Genomic DNA, 24,156 nt, shown 5'->3' on the forward strand with positions numbered 1-24,156 from the left:
AATGTGAGACCTAGGCATGATGTAGATGGTATAGAATAAGGGGTGGATACTGTCCTGGTTTCGGCTGGGGGAGAGGTTGATTTTTTACTAGCTTGGGGGGTGTGCTGTGTTTTGGGTTTGATATGAAAGGAGCGTTGATGGCCCACTGATGCTTTGGTTGTTGCTGGGGGGTGCTTGCACCAGGGGAGAACAGCCGGGGCGGTGGACCCAGCTGGCCAATGGGGTATTCTATACCATGTGACATCATGCTCAGTATAAAAACCAGGTGTATGGGGGGGCTCCCCCCCCAACCCCCCCCTTCGTGACACGCAGTCGGTGGTCGGTGAGCAGTTGCATTGTGTATCGCCTGCTTTGTATATTCTGTTATTGTTGTTGTCCTCACTGTTACTATTACTGTTCTATTTTGTTTTATTTCAATTATTAAACTGTTTTATCTCAACCCGGGGGTTTTCCTCCTTGTGCTCAGCCGATTCTCTCCCCTATCCCACCGGAGCGGGGGTGAGTGAGCGGCTGCGTGGGGTTAAACCACGACAAAAACATACTTCATTTTAGAGCCTCTTGAAAAATACAAGACTTCAGGAAAGGTTACAGTTAACAGGATATTTGACTTTGACATCTCTCTTCAAAGTCTTCCTCCAGCTTCTTTCCAAATCTACTGCAAAATTCATCAGTGTTGCTGTTCTTCCTTTCTTAAAAGTACTCATAACTGTAGGATTATTAGGTGTTTTTAAGGGAGCAGCAGGATCTTCCTCCATTGCAAACCAGTTTCAATTGCGAAACCACCAAAGAAAAATTAGATGTCTCAAATCAGGTATATCCTCCTAAGTTTTTCTCAAATAACTTCCTAAATCACTATTTCATACAGGAATGAGAAAGAATCAGCAGAAAGCCACAGACAGAATTTGCTGAAGATGAAAAATACTTCTGAGAAAAAAAAAAAAACAGATTCCACCAACGCTTTTCCCTTCTGGTTCCCCAGCAAGACAGTATTAGATACATTTTTATATATGTTTATGCTGCCCACCTGAATAAAAATTTGAAAACCAGAGAGATCAGTCATGATAAACTTCTTGTAGCACTATAATTATTGATATAGCATATCAGCAGCCACTCCATTTTAATGTCTTTTAAAAAAAAAACCAACAAATTTTTGGCTTTATACAATCAAAAGTTCTTGGAATTGTACACAAGATTCATTATGTAGTTCTCAACATTCAGAGCAACCCCAACGGCACTGCTAGTTCGCAACACTGAATTATATCAACATGGTCAGTGACAGCATCAAGAATATTTTTCACCTTTCTTTGGGAAGCTTTCAGATCATCATTTAATGCTTAAGACCTTTTACAAATTAAGAAAACCCCTTCATATCACAAGTGTGTTCTTTTAACGCAAAAATTCCAAGTACTTGGCTAACACATATCAAAACAGTTAACATGGCTGGTTTTGACGCTTCCTATGTCAAAGGAGGAGGAGTAATAGCCACCCAGAGTCTGTGGGAATCACAAGAAATTTTGCAGCAGCTATAGCAAGTCCTATGTGACAGGTTTGACAGTGCTCATGGCTTCACAGTCCCTACTACTTCAGCCCACACAGCACATGAAGCATTAGGGACTCACTCTTTGCTCAATTATCTCAACTAGAAAACAAAACCATTTGGTGGATTGGCAATTTTCTATACAGGTAATTTTGTGGAGGAGAGGGCTATGCAGACAGGATGAGTACTTCCTAAGAGGGTGATCTCAGATTAGTGAGGTTGGTAATCACAAACATTAACCACCAATGCCACATCAGCAATGTAATTCTGAATGCCAGTTGAATGTTGTGCAATGTGACCAACCATAAAGAGAAAAAAGCTGAAGGGTAAAATTGGGCTCTTGAACAGCAGGGGTGAAGGGGAAAGTCCATTTTCTACTCCTTCTCTGAAGGTCGTAACTTGCAGTACAGATTCTTTCCTATTTCCATGCATGGGAGAGAAAAAGACATACACCAAAACAAGCTATGCTTTCTCTAACAAAACAACTCGTTCCCATTCAAGGAAAAAAAACCCAACAGCTGCTTTTTCTTGCTAGTGTGAAAAGCTAGCATTCGAACATATGGATAAGGATGCAGCTGCAAAACAGGACAAGTGCAACAGCAATCTTTATAACCTAAGCTGTTATGAAGTGTAATTAAACAAGTACAGGCTTTCAATTAGGCTTCTGTTTCATTCCTTCCTACCAAATCACAACTAAAGTGGCAAGGCAATGATAAATCCAACAGCTACTAATCTGAAGTTTTCAATTCAATATCTCTTCAGTATATATGTATGGCCATAATACTATTAAAATCAAAAGCAACAGTCCCAGCTGAGTATTCAAGATCTGTGTTTTATCAATTTTGTTTCAGTTTCAGCATTGAAGAAAGGTCAGTGATCTAAATCTTGCCTCTAAATTAATCAAGTGTGTATCAAATACTTTTTTCAGATCCATGTAGTGTAGATCTCCTGTATTTTTCCAGTCTTAAAAAACAAAGCAATCAGAGATGAGAGACAGATTAGTGTTCTACAAAGCTTTAACCTTGGAAAGCTTATGATGTAAAGACAGATTTTCCAATTACTTGTGGATTTCATATATCTCATCATAACAACTGTAGAACTTGTGTTGTTACAGAGGTCAAATCAGAGAAGTTTTTCATTGCCCACAATATTCCAAATTTTTCTTTTTTGTAAAATATGAGTAGTGGTTTTAGCATTCTCCAGCAAAACACTACTTCCTGTGTTTTAGTGGATTTATTTGAAACTACACCCTCAAAGTATGGTTCCTATGTTCCTTCCAGTGTTCCAAATGTAAATAATCCAGGCTCCCAACTCAAAGACCATGTGTTAATTTTATTTTTCCCTTAGGTATTATCTACCACACTGCTGTTTCAACTCCCTATTAGACACTGAAACTGTTTATCTACCAAAACTATCTATCTTTTGCTGATGCAAAAGATTAACTTTTGAAGACCATATTGAGATGACGATTGCTTCAATTTGATTATACGTTCACTACATACCTGCCCCATTTCTTTTATTCTTTGATTTCATATAACATGATGAAAGAACCCCTTCTTTTACCAGGTCTAATTTAGATAGTTATGCAAAGGTTGCATCTAGGAAGTGCAGCAATAAATTAAGATCTAATTAAAAACAAAAACCTTAAAAAGCATTCCAAGCAGGCTCTCTACATTATACTTATAGCCTATATATTCCAGGTTAAACAAGCTGTTAGTCTTCTACAAATATTGGTCTCAGCTAATTGGGATATATATTCAAGATTTTTCTTTTTACAACTTTGATTTAAAGACACATGAGCTTTCCTTCACATTTGATAAGCACTGGGTGTGTCATAATGATTCTTCTATTAGCTCTACTGTTCTCCTGTCACATTCAGCTTTCGTTTTTCTACTTCTAAAGAAAATGGCTTTTTCCCATCATCATTCCAATTTCTACCTTAAAATATGACAATTGTGAAGTATTCTGTTTTATTTTGGTTTTATCTTCAATAAAATTTTGTAATTGAATTTTACTGACAAAGTGAAGTTTTCAAGATGCTTGGCAAAATTCATACTCAGAAAAAGGACATGCAAACTTGACATGCAGACAACCAATGCATCATCATCACATCATCATCATATCATCACTTCAAAACTTCAGCATCAAGACTAGAACCAAAAAGTCACCCTGCTATCCTTAACACGTACTCAGCAATTTGGAACAATTGCAAACACCTACCTAAATTTCTAAGTCTTCAACTTGGAGATGGTTTGAAGGCTTAAGCATAATAACAGGACCATAGAATATAATCTTTTTCTGGAAAAACCTTCAGCACTTCTATCTTCCTTTTTTTTTTTTTTTAATTTTTTTATTTTTTTTCCCCCTCCTCCCAAAATTGAGAAGTAGTTTTGTAAAACTGTAAAACTTGATTCTTACCAATGGCAAAACAAGTCACAGTGTTTCTATTTGAAAAATAAGATTGACGTTAATATGATTCCGTCCCCTGCTCCAACAAGTAAGACATAGGACTCAGATCATTTACAGTGTCCACTTCAGGAAACCTAGGCCACAGATTGTCAAGTTTTGCAAGGATATACCATGGAAAAGATTTCACTGTTTGCAGTTACAGCATACTACACCATGCTGTCCCTGAAGTCTTCCACTGGCAAGAAACAAATCACTGTCTATTCATAAAATTCACAAAAAATACAGTAAACCAGCAACATGACTATCACTGAACAGATGACTATGTTCTGCCTAGCATTCAGAGATAGTAATAGTTAGACTCATGTATCATGAATAGAAAAGAAAAAAATTTAATGTATCTTTCTTAATTATAAACCATCTTCAAATTTCACTGTCAATTATGTTATGAACTTCTGAGTAAATGGTAGGTTAAGTAATAGGTATTATTTTCCTACAAGCAGTTTATTTTAAGGACTATACAAATTCACCAAGCTACGCTAGATACCAACTTTTTTTTTTTTTTTTTAAAGTTTATTCCCTTGCAGAATATGTAAAAACTGTACCTGTGTTGAACATTTCCAGCATGAATGGCTTCTGGTGGAACTCTCCATGGACAGCTTACTCTTCCTCCAGGAAGACGTTTGAAATCAAACTGGCAGCAGATTTTCGGATCTGGACCACAAGTATGAGGAACATCATAGCTATAGAAAGGCATCATATGACAAAGGATATCTGTACTGGATCCCAAATCTGGAATAAAATAAATAAAGCACACCTTTAAAATAAACCCTCTCAGATTTGCCAAAACTAAATCAGTTCCGTGTTCTTAATCCAAGAATTGTATTAAAACCATAAGATCAAGACAATTCATTGCTTTGAATATCCATACCTGGAGTCTACCTTTGTATGTACCTTACATATAAAGGGGCTAAAAATAGAGATACAACAAAGATCGGAATGTTCCAATCAAGCACCAGCTGATGGGGAAGGACAGGAACAAAATGTTAGGGTTTTTTCACTCAGATAAATCTCATTATCTCCAGAGTTTTAGATGTGAACAAAGCACATCTTTTATACTTTGAGTGAATCAAAACCAACCAACCAAACAAAAAAACCCCCCAAACCCCAAAAAACCCAAATCAAAAACCAACCACCCTGCTGTCATTACCTCATTAGTAAAACATTTGGTTTGCTTTAGCAATACCTTAATTTCTTGAACATATAACTCAATACATTAACAGTACAACTCCATGTACTTGTAGATAGATTCTGTGTGCTTGTACATAGAATTACATAGAATTCTATGCACTTCTGAGACCATTTTTGCAATCCTAACTTTTCCATGTAGTCAGCCCATTCCCTAAAGTTTAACTGATCAGGAGCAGAGGTCGACACACATTTTGTCAAGTCTCAAAAGAAGGTCTTTCAAAATTTAACTCTAAAGAGAACCTGAAGTTCTTATAGAACTTTAAGAGAACCTTAAGTTTACTCATCTGGTAAAACCCCTAAATAGTGATTACCTATTTCCAGCACTAAGTACTTAAAGTAATTTTACGCTGAAAAAAAAGGGAAGGATGCTGTAGATGTGCCACAGAACCTGGCTCTTAAGTATGTTAACAACACACATGAAAATACTCTTCAAAACCTTATCAGCATAAGTCTTCAAAGTTCCAATCCAGACCTTTTGTTTAAAAACTCCTATTTTACTACTTACTTATTACTAAAAAAGGTAATATTCCATAAATATATGCATTTACGTTTCAACTACAGCTTTACCTCAGGTACCATGTCTATGTATTATGCCAGATGAGTATGCAAGTGATCTTTGATATGTGATCTGTTTTGAAAAGCCTTCTTGTGAAGCCCAATCACTAGACCATATCATACACGTGATTTATGTATGCAACTATTTAGGAAAAAAGGCCTGTCAATTAAGTATGCTGTACACTGAGTGGCATATACCAATGTTGAAAGAAAAAACTCTGAAGTGTCAGTATCTGACAACTTCTTTCACAGTGGTATGTTTTCCTCAAGTCAAGTTTACTTGTGCAGCAGATTGCTTTCTCTGAATACCCTCCTTCCTACAATATCTGATTAAAAACACAAAGGAACGAAAAAGCTTCAAAATCACCACCACTTTACAATCGTAAATACTTTTGTTTGACACTGTTTGATAAAGCAGTGACATACTAGCTTCCTTTAAAATACAGAAAGACCAAAGCCTAAACTACATACATTCATCATACAGCTTATTGGAATGCTGCTACAGTACAAAGCAAAACAAAATATTCATATGAAAAAGTACATTCATTTACAGACATATCAGTTTGCTAAGGTATAATCACTACATTACCTAAGAAAACTTTCATACTCTATACTGTACAAATAATATCAAAAAAGCAATTTTATTTATTCTAAGAATAAAGTTTTAGATGAGAATTTCATTGCAAGTTAAAATGGTGAAATGTTTTTAATCTATTTTTCCGACTAAAGATAACCTACAAATTTCAAGTTCACAGAAAGCTACTGTAACTAATGACACTAATTTGTCACACCAGCTGAGGAAAACTGGTTGCTTGAAAGTTTTTTCCTTAGTAAGAACATAAACAAGACAGATCTCTCCATCTTCAAATATTCACTTTTGGCCTTTTGGGTTTTTTTTTTCCCTCCAAGAGAAATGTTCCTTCTCCTCTACTTTATTTCCACATAGTAGGAGCAGGAAGAAGAAAACAAAGAAGTGAGAAAAGGAAAAAGAATATTCCACCCCATCTACTTTTTTTATATATACTTGTAAGGAATGTGGGGGAAGGGAAATAAAAGAAAGTAAAAGCACAAATGAAAATGAATAAACAGGAAGATCAGGGGAACAATCAGGGAAATAATGCAGTTTTTATATTTAACCCCCTTCCTAACACACAGGTACTCACATTCCCTTTCCGTTATTTAAAAAAAAAAAAAACAACAAACCCTGAAACTTAACCTAGATGAAAGACTTTTTTTTTTTTTTAAACAGAACTGCAAGTCTAAAATTTTCAAGTCTAGACTAACTTCTCTAAATAACCTGTTCTGTAAAGATTTCAGTAGTATTTATTCAAGTTCTCTCCATATTTTATCTGTGTAAATTAACAAAATAAATTGACATAAAGGAAAACCACATACCCCAGTTCTGTCTCCAAAAAAATTCTAGTGTCTTCTGCATTGCAAAATGTTTTTTAACTGAGTAATGAACTCTCTGTATAAGCATATTGGAAAATCCTGTGCGTTTCAGAAGGTAGGCCATTGTTGGTGAATGCCCAAAAGGATCAATTGCCCAACCAGACTTTGGTTTTACTCCTGTTGACACAAGAAAAAAGTAAAATGGGAAGAAAGTTTTACTTTTCACTCAAAGAAAGCTATACCAATATAATTCAAATCAGAGCACTAAAGATAAAATTTCCGAGAAGATAAATTAAAATATACAGCTGAGTATTAAGCCTCCTGCAGAACACAAGCCTCCTGGAATTAACAAGCTAGAATTAAACAGATAAACAATTAACAACAACAACAACAATCAAATGTCTTAGAGGCAAGGCATTCTGTCTAACTACACAAAAAAAACTTAGCTTAGTACTCTACGTTGTTACACTCTCTCAACTGTGTCTCAAACATCTTCTTATGGAATCATAATGAAATACATCTCCTTTTTCACTTTAAGTAGTTTACAGATGTTACAACTGGAAAGGAAAGCTGAAAGAAAATGAATGGGTGGAGATGGATTGATGTTGTAGCTTGTTGAATTTTCAGTGTAATTTAAGTAATGTTAACCTTCATTGGCTTTGGAACTACCTTTTCTTGCCTTTTGATTTATTTGATTGGCAATCATTAGAATCATGTTGATTAATACTGTCTTTTCACTGAACTTCATATTAGCAAATGAAGAAGCTATATCTAACTCTTGTTTAACTGATTCTTCAACATGGTTCCTTAGGCACATTTTTATCAAAAAAACCAGTAGGGAATGCATTACTCTTATTAGGCCTTCCCCCATCCCCACCCCACCTTTGAATTATGTCAAGCTGCATTTATGGAAATTGCAGTCTAAGAAAAACATAATGAAACTGCTTTTCAAAATAATTTCAATTAATCAGATGAAGTAATGTTAAATTACTATTAAAATCACTGTACAAATATTTTCTATATAAAATGAAATTTTTCTTATGAAACACTATCTCTACTTATAGAACTAAACAAAAAAAAACCTCCCAAAGCCATCAAAACAGTTCAGCCAATGTTACTGCACTCAGTAATTACTCAAAGTTTCAGAAGCGAATGAGTCTGCCTTTTTTTTTTTTCCAAATATGAACAATTCTAACATTACAATGGGTTTAGGTTTTATAACTACTATTACTACTACAACAACTACTAAATTTCATATTCACTTTTTTGAAAGCGTTACATAAGAGAACCTAATGAATACACAGCTTGCAGAATAGATCCAAACACATGAAAGGAATATCAATTTTTAAGTTATTTTAAGGCCTTTGTCATGATTTTCAAAGGACAGAAATGGTAATCGGAAACTGTTTATGATACCAGAATCATGTGATCTACAATTCAGCATGATCTAGTGTTATATTTTATTATCCTAATATACTATGCACATATTTCATTAATCAAGACAAAATGTTATGACATAAAATTGTTTAAATACACTTAATCCAGGAACTTCTATCTGCAAACAGTAATTGCAAATACTAGACTCAATCCTATAGCTCCCAGTAAGCGGTCTGATCTAATGTTTCAGGAAAGCAAAGTAAAGAGAGCCTTCTAAGCACCTCAGAAACACAAGAATGCATTTTCTAATTGACTTCCTGTATTAATACAGTTAAATTTTAGATCAACCTACATACCGAGGTTCTTTTCTAGCCATTGATGTCCTTCTATCAGTTGGTCAATTAAAGCAAAATAATGAGGAGAGGCTTCATCAGGCATGACCCATCCTCCTGTTACTATTTCAAATTGTCCATCTTTTATTAACCTGAAAAATATGTAAATTGTGTTCAGAATCTTGCATATGAAAATACACTCCTAAAAATCCATTTCTGAATACCCAATAGGTATTTACCAGGGACACGATGCCAAAATCTAAATTGCTTGTGCTACTTATGTCACTGGACTACATTTCTTTAAACAAACAGGGAAAGAATGAATAGATGAACAGTGGAATTTTTAATGCCTCTGTGCCACGAAAATTACCAGCTCTACTGCCTGTGCCATAATATTTGATTTTTTTTTAAATCAAGAAGTCTATTTCCTGCATAGATTACAAAAATAAAAGTATATGTGCCACAGTACTGAAGGCCAATTGAGTGACATGCCTAGACATTACACATTTCATGCACTACTAATATCTCCCCATCTTTGATCTACCGTTCTTTTTATTGTTTTAGAGAGCTGATAGAGCTTTGAAGTTTATTATCTCTATAAAGGCTTCAAACCATCTCACTCATTAAAGTGCTTTCTCAAAACAGATCACGGGATGATCGAGCCTCTCTATTAAGACATCAGTGAACATAATGATCATGCCTTCCAGCATCAGGTGGTCCCTACAGTTAAATAATGTAATTTCAGCACTTACATTGTACACTAGCATATAAATGTTTAATGAATTCAAGAAAGAAATACAGTAAACCTATCAAAACTTAGTCACATTATAGATAATGCCCATAAGAGTAATGAAAAACATACATAAAAATAATCTCCAGTGCAACTTCTGTAAGTCTTAGAGCAGTTTAACCAATACCCGATTCCCCTGAAGAAAGGGTACAGTTCCCTAGTTACTATCATTTACTGTTTATTATGTTCCAAGGGATCTTTTTAATCTCAAAAAACAACAGCTGTGCTATAATACTCATGCATTGTACATAAATTTTTAAACAGATAGTTTTCTAAGTCATTCCCAAGATTTCCAGCATTACCTAACCTTTGCAGCTGTAAGGCTCTCATAGCCTTAATGTATACTGCAACCTGTGCATCTCAAAGGGGGGCATGAGAAGGAGGGCATCACAGAGATGAGCTAAAAACTGTTGGACCCTGTCTTAACGCTAAGTGAAAAAACCAAAACAAACAAAAAACACTTTTTGAAAACTCCAAACTAGATCCTTACTTCAAGTTTATCCAAGTGATACGCTTTCTTGTCTCAATGTCTAGGCAAACCTTTTACTTCTGTATTACATTTGACTTGTGATTTTAAAAAAAAGTAAGAGCAGCAAAGGTGTAGAGTATGTACTACTTTACCATTTAAGCAGCTGCGTGTGTGTAAAAAATACATATATTTAAAAACAAAAAATCTCATTTCATAATTGTGTTATAAACGAAGAAAAAACTCCCATATATAAATAGCTAATATGAAAGATTATTTTTACTCCATTGCCAATACTTCAAGGTGACTTCAAATAAAGTTTATCATCATAACTCCATTACAATTTGAATGACATCTTTTGGTTGTACATGGAAACTTTTAGACAACCTTTTCCAGCAACTCAGCAATTTGGCTTCACTTCTCTTATTATGTAACTGGAAAAAAATGAACCAAGCCCCAAAAACTCTGAACTTGAGTAGTCGATTATTCTAGCAATTCTGGATCGCGACAAGTGAAATCTTAAGTTTATAGTGTAGTCAAATATACAAAGTCTCAGAACATGCCACATGGAAGATAGTTAATAAATAGTTCAGTGTTCAAACCTTTTAACAGCATCCTTTTTTTGGCTATCTATTCCATCCCACCATTTTGAAAAGTAAGAAATCTCTGACCACATAAATTTCCTTCGATTGTCTTCTTGCAGTTTTATAACCATATTATTTAAGATATGCTGTGTCTGATCTCTGAAGTAATCATCAAAAGTCTTCAGCCAACCTAAGAAAAAGAAAATATGAAATTTAAGCCGCTTTCAACAGTCTTAGAGACCTGCCTTCTTCCCCTTCCCTGCAAAAAGTTAAATGAAGTATCTTCTTAAAAAGCTGAACTTTACATGCTGTGGACAGTTCGAAGTGCTAAACTCTCCAGGAGATTCTTTTTACAAAGTTTAGATGTTTTATTTCCTAAACGTACAAATATATGGAATATTAGGCTTTCTACTTTGACCAAAAGAATAAAGATATTTAAAAAACTGTGGTTTTTTTTTTTTTTAATTTAAGCACAAATTAAGTAGTTGAAAAGGAAGATGTACTTATCTGCAAATTGATCTTCCTTAGTAACTTCCTTGACAACTTCCACTAAGTTTCCTCATCTCTCACGTCAGGAGGACTGTAGCGTCTACTAACAGGATCACCTTTCCAGCCCAAGCCCTATTCCCAACACACACACCCCCAACACCCCCTAACCCCTTCCTCAATGTCTTATCTCTTCTTTCAAGTCATAAAGCAGCCCATCACCCTACTTTATGTAAAACAATTGAACGAAAAGTCCTTACTAGCAGCATCTTATACCTACTGCTTGAGGAGAAAATTAAGAGCCACTAATGGTATCCCACAGACCTTGAGGGTAAAGAAATAAAAGGGGGGCAAACAAAGCAGCAGCAAGCCCTGCAGCACATGTTCAGCATCATTTATGAATGAGGGGTTTGTTAGCAATGACTGAGAAAAGAAATATGTAGAAATATGTACCTCATTAGAAAAGGTATCAGTGAGATGCAGAGTAAAGGAAAAAAGCAACTTTAACACACATTCAGACCTCATGGTGCAAAGTCTTTCATGAGCCATGGTCAACGGCTCAATGTCCAGATGGAGACCAGTGACAAGCAGTGTCCCACAAGGGTCTGTATTGGGACCGGTACTGTTTAATATCTTCATCAACAACATAAACAGCGGGACCGAGTGCACCCTCAGCAAGCCTGCAGACAACATCAAGATGAATGGTGCGGTCAACGTGCCTGAGGGACAGGATGCCATCCAGAGGCACCTGGACAAGCTCGAGAAGTGGGCCTGTGTGAACCTCGTGAGGTTCAACAAGGCCAAGTGCAAAGTCCTGCACCTGGGTCTGGGCAACCCCTGGTATCAATACAAACTGGGGGATGAAGGGATTGAGAGCAGCCCTGCCAAGAAGGACTTGGGGGTGCTAGTGGAGGAAAAACTGGACATGAGCCGACCGACAATGTGCGCTCGCAACCCAGAAGACCAACCGTATCCTGGGCTGCATCAAAAGAAGCGTGGCCAGCAGGTCGAGGGAGGTGATTCTGCCCTTCTACTCTGCTCTGGTGAGACCCCACCCGGAGTACTGCGTCCAGTTCTGGAACCCTCAGCACATGAAAGACATGGACCTGTTGGAGCGGGTCCAGGGAGGGCCACAAAAATGATCAGGGGGATGGAACGCCTCTTCTGTGAAGAAAAGCTGAGAGAGAGTTGGGGTTATTCAGCCTGGAGAAGAGAAAGCTTCGGGGAGACCTTATTGTAGCCTTCAGTACTTAAAGGGGACTTATAAGAAAGATGGGGACAAATTTTTTAACAGGACCTGTTGCAACAAGGGGGAATGATTTTAAACTAAAAGAGGGTAGATTTAGACTAGATCTAAGGAAGAAATTTTTTAGAATGAGGGTGGTGAAACACTGGAACAGGTTGTCCAGAGAGGTTGTAGATGCCCCATCCCTGGAAACATTCAAGGTCAGGTTGGATGGGGCTCTGAGCAACCTGATCTAGTTGAAGATGTCCCTGCTCCTTGCAAGGGGGTTGGACTAGATGACCTTTGAAGGTCCCTTCCAACCCAAACTATTCTGTTCTATGGTATGATTCTAAATTCTTTAATCTCTCCCTAAAACCTTGCATGAGAAAGTACATGCATCTTCCTTCGCAGAACCTGGAAGGAATATGTTTTTTCTGTACTTACAACTGGAAAAAAGAAGCAGACAAGCCTGTTTACTTCACACACAAGTGGCATATTCCTACTCTTTATACAAGCTCTTGTCATGTATGAGCATTTTCATTCAAGTGCTGCCAAAAGGGATTCAGCAGTTGAATTTAAGGAAGTATCATATACAACAGAGTAACCACTAAAGAATGCAAATGATGTTATGAATTGGTCCTACAGCATGCATCCACATTTTAAGATTTTGTGAAAACTTCCACACAATGTGAGGATTGTACTCCAGATAAATACAATCCTAGTGATTCCACTCCAATTTACCAATTCTGTTCTGCAGAGGCACTACATTCTAGCACAATGCCAGTCTGCTTATAAGAAGATACAGGATTAGGGTGTTCTGGAATGAGAGAATATTGTTTCAAGGCAGTTATATAAATGTAGAAAATTTTAGTATTAAAAAAATCGTTTTTAAGTCTAATAAAAGAAAACCATTTTATTATTGAATAGAGTCTAAATATTGATTCAGAAAGGATATATTCTACTTTATTTTAACGATAAAAAATAAATTACATTAATCTTAGGTAGAAATGCAGGGCTAATGTAGTTTGAGAATATGCACATTCTTTTCCAGCTCACATAAAATTGTTAATTATATTTCAAATAAAGAATCTTGTAATTAGGAATCACCACTAGACGCTGGTGCATTCTTACTTTGGTTGCACTACTTTCAGGTTGTACTCTCACTTTTTAAAGGTAAAATTTTAATAAAGTATTCGGTAACAAACAAAAACACCACAAATTTCCAAAAAACACCCTTCTTTGCTTTGCAAATGAGGAAACAATACTATAACACTCCAGAGGAAAAGTACTAGCTCAATATCTTTTTTTTTTTTTTCAAACAGATGTTTAGCATCTAGAAGAATCATCACATCTGACATAAGTTTCTGTACAGATAAAACACTAGGATCTAATCTAATCTATCTTAAAGGGGAAAAATACATTTTGTCAAGAGTTGTCAAGAGTTAATATGAAGGCTCAAAATCTAAACTTAAAACATACTTTCTTTAGAGGCATGGAAACAGCTTAATACAAAATGTTGACAGTAAATTACTATTACACCATAGTTTCATGAAAACTGAAAACAAAAGTGGTGAATAAGCTGAATTTATTTTCTTTTTGTGCTGCTTTTAATCAAGATTTGGTGTGATCTCTGCCTATTTCAGTAAGTGTTTTTTTTAAATGGAAGCTTTCACTCAAAGAATTGAGATCACATGACCAATTAATATTTTTCAGTATTCATTTACTTTTCAACAAACCAAAGAAATATTTTACTAATATTTACATTAAAAGATCCACATGTAGCTGACTACAAATTTATAGCTTTTTCCAGGAATTTCTTCTGCAAGAGATAGTACCATGCTAGCACACAACTAACAGAGGATGAACCAAAACCATACTATGTTTTTCCTGTTCAGAAATATATCATAATAATAAACTATTTTAGCATATTTTTACATTGCAGCAATAAAAGCAGACTTACACTGAACTAGTCTTCTTAAACATTCTTGAAAAACTTAATAAACCAACTTAAATAAAAAAGCACAGAACTAAATGACAAAGCAGCTGCCATAAGAATACATTATGATATAGGAAGAGCAGTGTTACAATTAGAGGTTGGTTTATTTTAATATATTCAGTTTATTAAGCTATAGAGAAAGCGTATAACATGGTTAACACACTGAATCTTCATAAAGTCCTAGATAATATTTACAAGTATTCACAGAACTAGTTGCAAGCCAACAGAAAGTCCTCTGAAATTTAATTACCATACGCCTGGCATCTTGCACTTATTTATATTTATTTCTAAATAGAACAGAATAGAATAGAGTATTTTCAGTCGGAAGAGACCTACAACAATCATCTAGTCCAACTACCTGGCCAGAGCTGATCAAAAGTGAAAGTATGTTATGAAGGGCATTGTCCACTGACAGGCATGGGACATTGACCACCTCTCTAGAAAGCCAGGTCCAGTGTTTGACCACTCTCTCGGTAAAGAAATGCTTCCTAATGTCAAGTCTAAACCCTCCTTGGCACAGCTTTGAACCCATGCGTCCTGTCACTGGATCCCAGGGAGAAGAGCTTATCACCTCCCTCTCCACTTCCCCTCCTCAGGAAGTTGTAGAGAGCAATGAGGTTGCCCCTCAGCCTCCTCTTCTTCAAACTAGACAAACCCACAGTCCTCAGCCGCTCCTCACAGGACATGCCTTCCAGCCCTTCCACCAGCTTTGCTGCCCTCCTCTGGACGCCTTCAAGGACCTTCACATCCTTCTTAAATTGTGGGGCCCAGAACTGCACCAACGCTGAATACAGTGGGACAATCACCTCTTTTGACCAGCTGGCTATGCTGTGTCTGAGCACCCCAGGATGCGGTTTGCCCTCTGGGCTGCCAGGGCACACTGCTGACTGACTCATGTTGAGTCTGCTGTCAGCCAGCACCCCCAGATCCCTTTCTGCTGGGCTGCACTTCAGCAACCCCTCTCCCAATTTATATTTGTGTCCAGAGTTTCTCTGTCCTAGGTGCAGAATCCAGCATTTGCTCTTGTTAAATTTCATGCCATTGATAGCTCTTAACCTCATGACTTAGAGAGGCTGTCCAACTTTACATGGAGCCATAAAGATTTAAAAATTTATCAAAACCTGAACAGAACAATGAATAAATTAATTTACAGTTGCTAGCTATAAGTCTACTACTAAAGACTACCACATTAAATTTATTTTTTCATATCATGTAAGAATCTAGTACTACTCAAGTTCTTTTTTGTGCTTATCCACAAACTAAGAAGTTGTTCCCAAGTTGAAAGAAAAGTATATTTGGATCAGGAGACTTTTAATACAAACACAGTTTACACATAGAAAACATGCAATAGTTTAAAGTTCCATTACCAAAACTAAATATGCTAATATCAGCAAAATAACATTTATTGGTTTAAATCTACATAAGCACCTTTGTCAATATAAAAATATAAACAATGAAAAAAGAAAAAAAAACAATACTGCCTTTAATGTCACTATGCTACTCTTGACTTACTAAGTATTCAGGACTTTGCCAGCTACTTTCATTTTCTGCCAGCACGTGATAGCAATAGAGGGTACACACTGTTAAGCTGCTTGCCTTTTGATTGCCTCACTCATGTTTGTCCTCGAAAGTGTGGAAACTTGATTTCCACCACCCCCCCTGAGATTTATCAGCATCATGCAGTTGCCCATTTTTTCACTTCCCCCCCAGCCCCTTGTTAATGTAAATTTTCTTGGGTCGACACCAGATTCCAAGAATCATGTCCAAATGCCAATGCAATCCATTGCTGTGCAAAAAATCCTGCAAAAGTTCATTAACTGATTTGCTACTATTCCTGTCTATACTTTCCAGTCCAATTTTCTTTTCGAAGCTCTATCAGCTCTTTGCTCTAGAGAAAGGTATTCTTGTGTCTTAGCACAGTTAAGACACAGTTGTAGAGATACAGACAAAGTTTCAGGACAAAATCAGAACAGAAGTTGACATATTAGCATTATTCAAAAAGTAAACTAATTAAGTAAAAGCACTTTACAATTTGATCATGACAAGAATCACAAATCAACTTTGAAAACATGAAATCATTGCAGTGGTTGAGCACTGCTTACATGTATCTGCAAGGCTGTTGGTTTTGTGTTTTGGGGTTTTTTTCTGACAACATTTATATTTCTTTTGTCTTTTCTTTTAAAATTAACTGTCGAAATGAAACAAAAAAAGACTTTTCAATTGCTTACTACCATAAGTCACCCTCCAACATTTAAGAGGAAACTTATCCTTACAAAATTTTCTAGTTTCTCATGAAATCTGTTTTAATGAAGAGGCAGATCTAGTGAATATCTGGAATACTATCACTTGTTAGATTAATGCATTTTTTGAGGGCAGTTTGCATGTCTGATTTACTTTACAGTAGATCATAATCAATTTCACTGAGTCTGAAATTTACACATCAATGCTGCTTCTTGCAACCTAAGAAATTTGAGTAATTTATTAATTTTATGGCAGCATTAAATAAAACCATTAAATTTCAGCTAGTATTACACAGCTTTCCAGAAAATAAAAGCAATCTCTCTGCAACAAAATTAGTGGAACCTCAGTTTTTGGATTTTTAAAATGTACACCTGAGTTAGTAAAAAACTTACGTAATTTTTTTTACAGTTATGCTTAATTTTCAACTAACTAGTTCCTGGAAGAAGACACAGTTAAGTAACTGGTTTGACAGCTAAGGAAGTAAAAAAGAATCACAAGCTGAAAGAGGATTTCTTAATTCTTAATTACATCCATGCTCCATATAACATGTTATGCCACAATGGTAAAAGTTTTTCTTAAAAACAGTTCAAAAAAGAATTAATGGACACGTAGCCATGAGTTCTCATCAGTGCTTTGAAGAATGTAAGCATGGCATATGTGTTTTACTGATCATATGCGGTCATACAATAATGACAATAATGCAAATACTAGAAATAAATCCAAAAGCTAAGTTTTAACTTACATTTTAGTAAGTACGATTACACATGGAAAGAATTTAGCATTAGTTCCTTTCTAGATTCAGCAATAAAAAAAAAATCCCTTATTTTAAGGTATAGAATGTATGCATCAATTGTTTAATTTAGAAATCTTGCATCATCATTCTATGATGTTAAAACTAATAAAGCAAATATACAAGTTAATATTTTACAGATGTTTCTGACATAAAACTTCAGTGCTAATTTCACGAAAAAGAAGTATCTTTTCAATAAAGATGAATGGCTCATTGGCCAAGACTGTGAAAGAAAACTTCAGAAACATGATTTCTCTTGGGTAAGGCTATCTCAAAATTAAAACTAAAAGCAATCTAAGATTGTTTTTCATTTTTCTATTTGACATAGTATAAACCAGAACAAGACAGAAAGCCACCTGGAACATCCCTGTGTTTAAGCATTCATTCTGATTCAGAAGAAGATAAATAGAAGATGAGCCTCTTGTTGCCCAGAAATATTCTCTGAAATTAAGTCATTTAGGTAGGAGAAGAGACACCAATATTAAAAAAGTACAACAGTGTATTTACTTGTCCAACAGCATACTTTAACTTGTAAAAGACCTCTGCTCAATGCACCACAAGAATCATTCCATATTTATCACATTTAATTTCACAAGCATAGCTAAAAACTCAAATGATTGCACATTTCACCAAAAGCAAAACCTGTCATGAACCATGAGGTACTTCAAAAATTATAATTAGACTTCCTATGTGTTAGGCTTACAGAATGCAAGGTCTATTTCTGCTTTCTACATATCAAATCCACTGTCCTCATAACTAAGATGGGAAGAAAATTTATACTGATCAGGAATTAAAAGTGTGCTCTCTGTAACAGTCCTCTCAATTTTCAGTGGAACTGCCCTGAATTTTCTTTTTTTTTTTCCCCCCAGACAAAGGAAAAAGAAAAAACTTTCTCCGTAAAAGTCCCCTATCACCTCATATGCAACACAGAAATATTAAGAAGTGAGCCAAGAATAAAACTCAGATTTCTGTAATTCAGCATGTCAAGAAAAACTTGTGAGCTGCCCAGTTTCCCATTCTATTCCTAGATCTCTTCTTCCTCTACAATAGAAAAATTAGGTGTTCACCATTCAGTGTACGTTTTATAGTCTTTACATAGCCTTCACAGTTTTTTTTTTTTTTTTAGAAAACACTATGTACTGCTGCTGTTTACAAAAAAGAAAACAAGTTCTAGACAACAGTGGTGACTGTGATCATTTCTTTATCTTCCTATTAAAACACAACATGAATATATCAATCAGTGAACTTTCAATTTACAGTCTGAAACTTTTAAAGGTGAAGTTTTCAGATGTCATTCAACTAGCATCTTTTCTTTTCTGCTTCAGCTTTATACTAGACGCTTTATATTTTGGTCGGTCAGACAATAGTCTAAATAATCTGTGTTCCAAACATGTCAGGAAAACTAAGAAGTCACCTGAAAACCACATCCAGATCTGGTCAACAGAAAATAAGCCTGAAACTCCATGCTGTATTAAGAGCATCGAACTTTTATTCTTAAGGTTTTTTTAATCTTAACACTGCAATTAACTTCATAGGGCTATACAGATTTCCACCTGAGAAATCGAGACTGTCTTAAATAATAAAAAGGGATTAATGTGCGTGTTAGTAAGATAAAGTTACCAATACTATAGATAATGAATGAAGTGTTAAAAAGTAGTGTTTAGACCTGACATAGGTGCACATACACTGTCACATACATTTTTATTTAGGTAGAAATTGGGGGCGGGCAGGCAGAGGGGGGAGGGAAAAATCTATTTTAGTCTCTTTCAATTCCACTTAAGTGCTGCTTGTACTAGGCCTGTAACAACCACATTCAGCACTAGAATTCTCTGATCTGGTACGCACATATATTACAAAGCTCACAAGTCTCAATTCTTAAATAATTTAATGAGAAGACATTACCAAAGTCATCACTGTCAAGAGGACAAGAAATGCTAGAGGTGTCTTTCGACCCCTCGGGTCATATCTGAACATCATCTTTCAAGTGCAGTTGTGCTGGTTGACAATATCACTGTCTCTGAGCAGGGTTCTCTCCTCTGGAGTTCAGCTGCTTAATCCACTTCAGGCAGTCACATGAAACTGCTGTTGAAGCACATGAGAGCTAACATAAGGGCTTTGCCAGCACAGCAGGTTATCCTTTATCTGCTCCAGAAAGAAATGCCACGCATCTGCAATGACTATAACCTCACACAACACAGCTATTTGTAAATTAAACATCTCTCAGTGGCTTGAGATTAATCTACACTGGATGAGTCCCCCCAAATTAGACATGATACTGAGGTGCTCAAATCTTCATCAATTGCTAGCAACTAAAAGACAATTATGCTTGCCACTGATCAAAAGTGTGAAAGGGACCCATTCTCATACCTGATTTCCCAATAACAGGTAAATATATTAGCTACTGAAGGGAGAAGCATAGAGACCCCAAGTTTGTAGGTCCTGGGTGAATTCACACAGAAGCAGTTAACCCAGATTTAGCAGAATTTAGCAACTCAAAGTGTTTCAGAGCATCAGCACACAAGTCATCCCCCAAAACAGAACGCGGAACCTAAGACCACCCCTCTCCCTACGGATTCTGTTTCAAGGCCTTTGAGCTACAGATTCTCACTAGCATAACTGGTTACATGAAAACTTAAAGAGAAAGTAGCCTCAGATGAGAAAACATAAAATGTAATGAGAATTTAAAGCTTCTGCAGGTAATATCTTTACTGACCCCATTTCTTGGTAAGTATTTTCACATGCATGGTTACACTACAGGTTCATTATGCCTTAAGCTTTTATGCCAGAAGGCATTTCCTTTGCACCATGCCTTTTAATCCTCTATGGGAAACGAATAAAGTAACCATTAGATATACAAGAGATTTCAGATCTCTGTAACAGACAAATTTTCCTTCTCTCAAGTGCTTACTAACATGCAGTTTCATACTGCAGACAATTCCACAAGAAATGTCCTTACCAAAAGCAGTACCAAGTCAGGAGATTTCTGTGATAACGCTCTTCGTAAAAGCAAACAATAACCTGTCTCACATGATCACCTTTGGTGATGGAATGGGTTACATTTACCAGGATTATATCTCAGTTTAACTCTACTTGATATCAACTGAGGAGCCTCAACAAGCTGGTAGATATTTAGGCTGTATGCATGAGATGCAGATTTCTTAATTTTAGTTGCTGCTGCTGAAAGGATAGATATAATTTTATAGTAAAAGCATGAAGAACTTAGGTAATAAGGAATAAGACTTTAGGAACTGAAACTGAACACCAGTAAGAAAGTCAGCTATCAAAGGTGAATGACAACACCATTAAGACTTCAGGCAAGTCCTTAGGAATAACCTATGCAGGTCTCATAACTTCACAGAATTCTTCAAATCTTATTATTGAAGGGGCAGCCACAGAGAGGACTTCTTTCAGAGAGCTGGAAGAACACATACCTTTCTATAGATTTAATGAGTGACTCCCTCCAAGATAGAAATCTCAATGCTAGTAAAAATCCATCTCTAAAGCTAAGTTCATTACGGCCCACACATGTTTGGAAGAGGGCCAGAGCAGTGCTGGAGAGGGCAAAATAGAATCAGATTAAAATTCATTAAATGGAGTTCTCAAGTGTACCATGAGACGTCATTCAGATGTAAAATTAAGGAATAGACAGACACATTGCAAATCTACTTCCTGGGTAAGTAGAAAATTCCTACTGGGAAAGTACAAGAAATTCCATGACTGATAACACAAAAAGTTAAACAGAAAAAGGTGTTGGTGATGCTACCTGTGGTTGTAGAACAGTACCTATGCCTTACCTGTCTTAGAACTTTAATAATTCTGGTGACTTTTTGGAGGGGGTGGGAGGTGGGGTGTTTTGGTTGGGGTTTTTTAAGTGGGGTTTTTTGTTTGGGTTTTTTTGGTGGTGTGGTTGGTTTTTGTTTGGGGCTTCTGGGTTTTTGTTTGTTTTGTGGTTGGGGGGTGTTTCTTTGGGGTTTTTTATTTGTTTGTTTGGGGGTTTTGGGGTGGGTTTTTTTGTTGTTTGGTTGGGTTTTTCTAAACCAAACAAACCAAAAACCCAAACCTGACAGGGAAGAATACCATACATAGATGAATTGCCCATTTCTCTGGACCTGGTGAAAACCCTTGTTATTCTCTGACCTTCCAAAAGAAGATATAATATTTCAAGCGTCATGGCAAATATATAGTGAAGCTCAAGGCATTCCTCACTGAGTGAGCTTAGTAACTTGCCATCCCAATTTGGAAGCTATTAAGAGATGTGTCCGTCTTCCCAACAATTCCACTATTTCTGGGACCCTCCTCATAGGAGCAATACACAGCTATTTAGTCTGCTAGTGTCAAAAGACACATATCTAAAAATTTGGAGGCTCTGTTGAAGCCTCCTCCAGCATAACCTGATATTGATAACCTTTGCTATTGGCCAGCTGAGCCAACTGCAGCCTTAAGACTGCATGCCTTGCTTGGCTTACAGTGAAAGAGAACGTAATTTGTAGTGACAAATATTAGTATCTACCAAAATAATCTTGATGCGAAAAGAGGTCCAGTAACTTCAATACTCAAATTCCTTAGAATATGACTGCTCAGTGAGCCACTTTTGGTGCTACAGGATGAACCAAACACTAGATTAAGGCACCCAATGCCAAAGTTTGACAGACACAAAAGGTGCGGGCTGTGAAAATCTAGCACAGCTGTTTGCCTGATTATAGGAGGCAAGACAGGTATCTAGATGTGAAGAAGAAAGTAGAAGGCTGGAGGTCAGAAAGCTAAAGGTTAGCTCTAAAGAGTCCTTCCAGAATGGCAACAGAAACTGCTCAATTCTGCATGGACTACTGACAGACAGGCCAGGCACCACAAAGGAAGTCAGCCCCATATATTCTGTTTTGGAAGACAGTTACAGAAGGAATGTAAATAAAATAAAAATAAAATAATTTAAAAAAAGATAAAAACAAAATTACTAGAACCTGTAGAAAAAGAACCAGGGGTTGTGTTAAAAAGAAAACTGTTCTTTTACGGGACCCATATGGATAGTCAAAAGTCTCTCCTTTAGAGAAAGGGGCAGAGGTCTATCTCTAACAGCAGTGCCAAAAGATCTGAAACATCTTGGATGTGCAGTTATGAAACCACAGGGGTTTTTTATAAATTCTAGTGTAGGAAGAGGAGAGAAGCTACCATTTTGATATATCAACCTAGCCAGAGTCATGAAACAGCAAGCTTAGCACCAGAATTAGAAGGGATCTACTGGTTAGGTTTGGAAAAGTCTACCAAAACGAACGGTCTGAAAGTTAATATCAAGGACATAAAAAACCCGCCTCTAGTAATCTACTGAAAAGGGGGCAGGGAATGTGAAGCTAAAAAATGCAGGCTCTTAGCTTCCACTAACAGACTGCATCTGGGGAAAAAAAAAAAACCACACCCAAAACAAAACAAAAAAACAAAACAGTGCCAGAACACTGACCCCCGACCAAACCTCATGACTTGAATGGACACTGGCAAAGTTTTATGCAAAGCTCTTCTCAGCTTCCCTCAGGACTTTCCCCTGTAGCTCCCGAGCCTCGTGCTCCTGTAGAGCTACCTCAGCCTGCACTGTGCGGGGGGTCTTTTTGAATCCAGCTAAAATCATCTCAGAAGGACACATGTGACACGAGGCAACTGGCCTCTAGCAGGATGCCAACCATCCTCCCCCAATTAGGATATGATCCTACTAGCTTCAGCAGAAAGAACCCCATTCTAATAAGAACCAAGAGAATTAGAAGTTCTGTACATTCCTTTAGGATGGTTTCAGATTCATTAAACGACTGTACAAAGTGTGGCTTCTCTCTGGGAAAGTTTTCAGGAGAACAACCACCAGAGAGGAAATAAATGGACACAAGTTTAAAGACAGTTCTACAAAAAGGCAGATCAAAGTTTATACTGTGATTATTTTCTCTGAATATTTTTACTATATCCATACTTAGTTATTTTAGCTGTCATAACTGGATAATACAGTGCCTCCAAATTCCAGTGTTCATTTGCTTTGAAAATGCTAGATACATGTGAATACAAGTCACTTATGTTCAAACTACGTTCACTCGAATCCACAGTACTTCAAACAACAAATTAACTTGTTAGAGATACATGGCAGTGAAGTTTAAAATCACTGAAATTGTGGATTTCCACAATTACAAGCAGCTTCACCAGCTTCTCATGGTCAGTGTACATGTACCAGGAAATACTATAGCTGTATAATTCACTGCTTTTGGGTGTATTTTACAGTCATTTCAAAATAAAGGGACACTTCCCCATTTTATTTATTACACGGCAAATATCCACTTGGGAGGAAGTTAAATTATGCAAGCATATCTAGCTTTCAGTTTAAATCCAGACCTTATATTATCCCACTGTAGGTTGGGGACGGCGGTGTGCACGAAACAGTAAAGAAAGGATTACAGTCAAAAACCTCAGATTTGCCATGGTCACATCTTCCAAAAAGCACATCTTTTTAGCACAGGCTGAGGGTTAAATATCTATGACAGTCCAAAATGTCAAAATAAGAACAGGCAATACTTAATGCAACAACAAATAAACTGACTGGGTTACCAGCAGGATGAACACAGAAAATCGATATTACCTTCCAATATCAATACTGAAGTTCTACTCCAGTTAATAAATAAGTACATGTACAGCTTTTATCATAACAGCTGTCACTTGAAGTCAATGGCACTTGAATTCCCTTCTGAGGGGGACGGAGGGCC

At 36.5% G+C, this 24,156-nt stretch overlaps 1 protein-coding gene across 1 annotated transcript; it reads right to left on the minus strand.

The window, feature by feature from the left end:
- Positions 1-4,543: 4,543 nt before the first annotated feature.
- LOC104078100 (alpha-mannosidase 2-like) lies at positions 4,544-10,880 on the minus strand (the record flags this gene model as incomplete). Its single annotated transcript, XM_009579614.1, has 4 exons — positions 4,544-4,735; positions 7,145-7,318; positions 8,875-9,002; positions 10,709-10,880. Coding segments are annotated over 4 exons (666 nt in total), but the record flags the coding sequence as incomplete, so codon positions are not given.
- Between the last annotated feature and the right edge of the window lie 13,276 nt (positions 10,881-24,156).

The sequence above is a fragment of the Fulmarus glacialis genome, unplaced genomic scaffold (assembly GCF_000690835.1).
Source record: "Fulmarus glacialis isolate BGI_N327 unplaced genomic scaffold, ASM69083v1 scaffold4686, whole genome shotgun sequence".
NCBI classification, from domain to species: Eukaryota; Metazoa; Chordata; class Aves; order Procellariiformes; family Procellariidae; genus Fulmarus; species Fulmarus glacialis.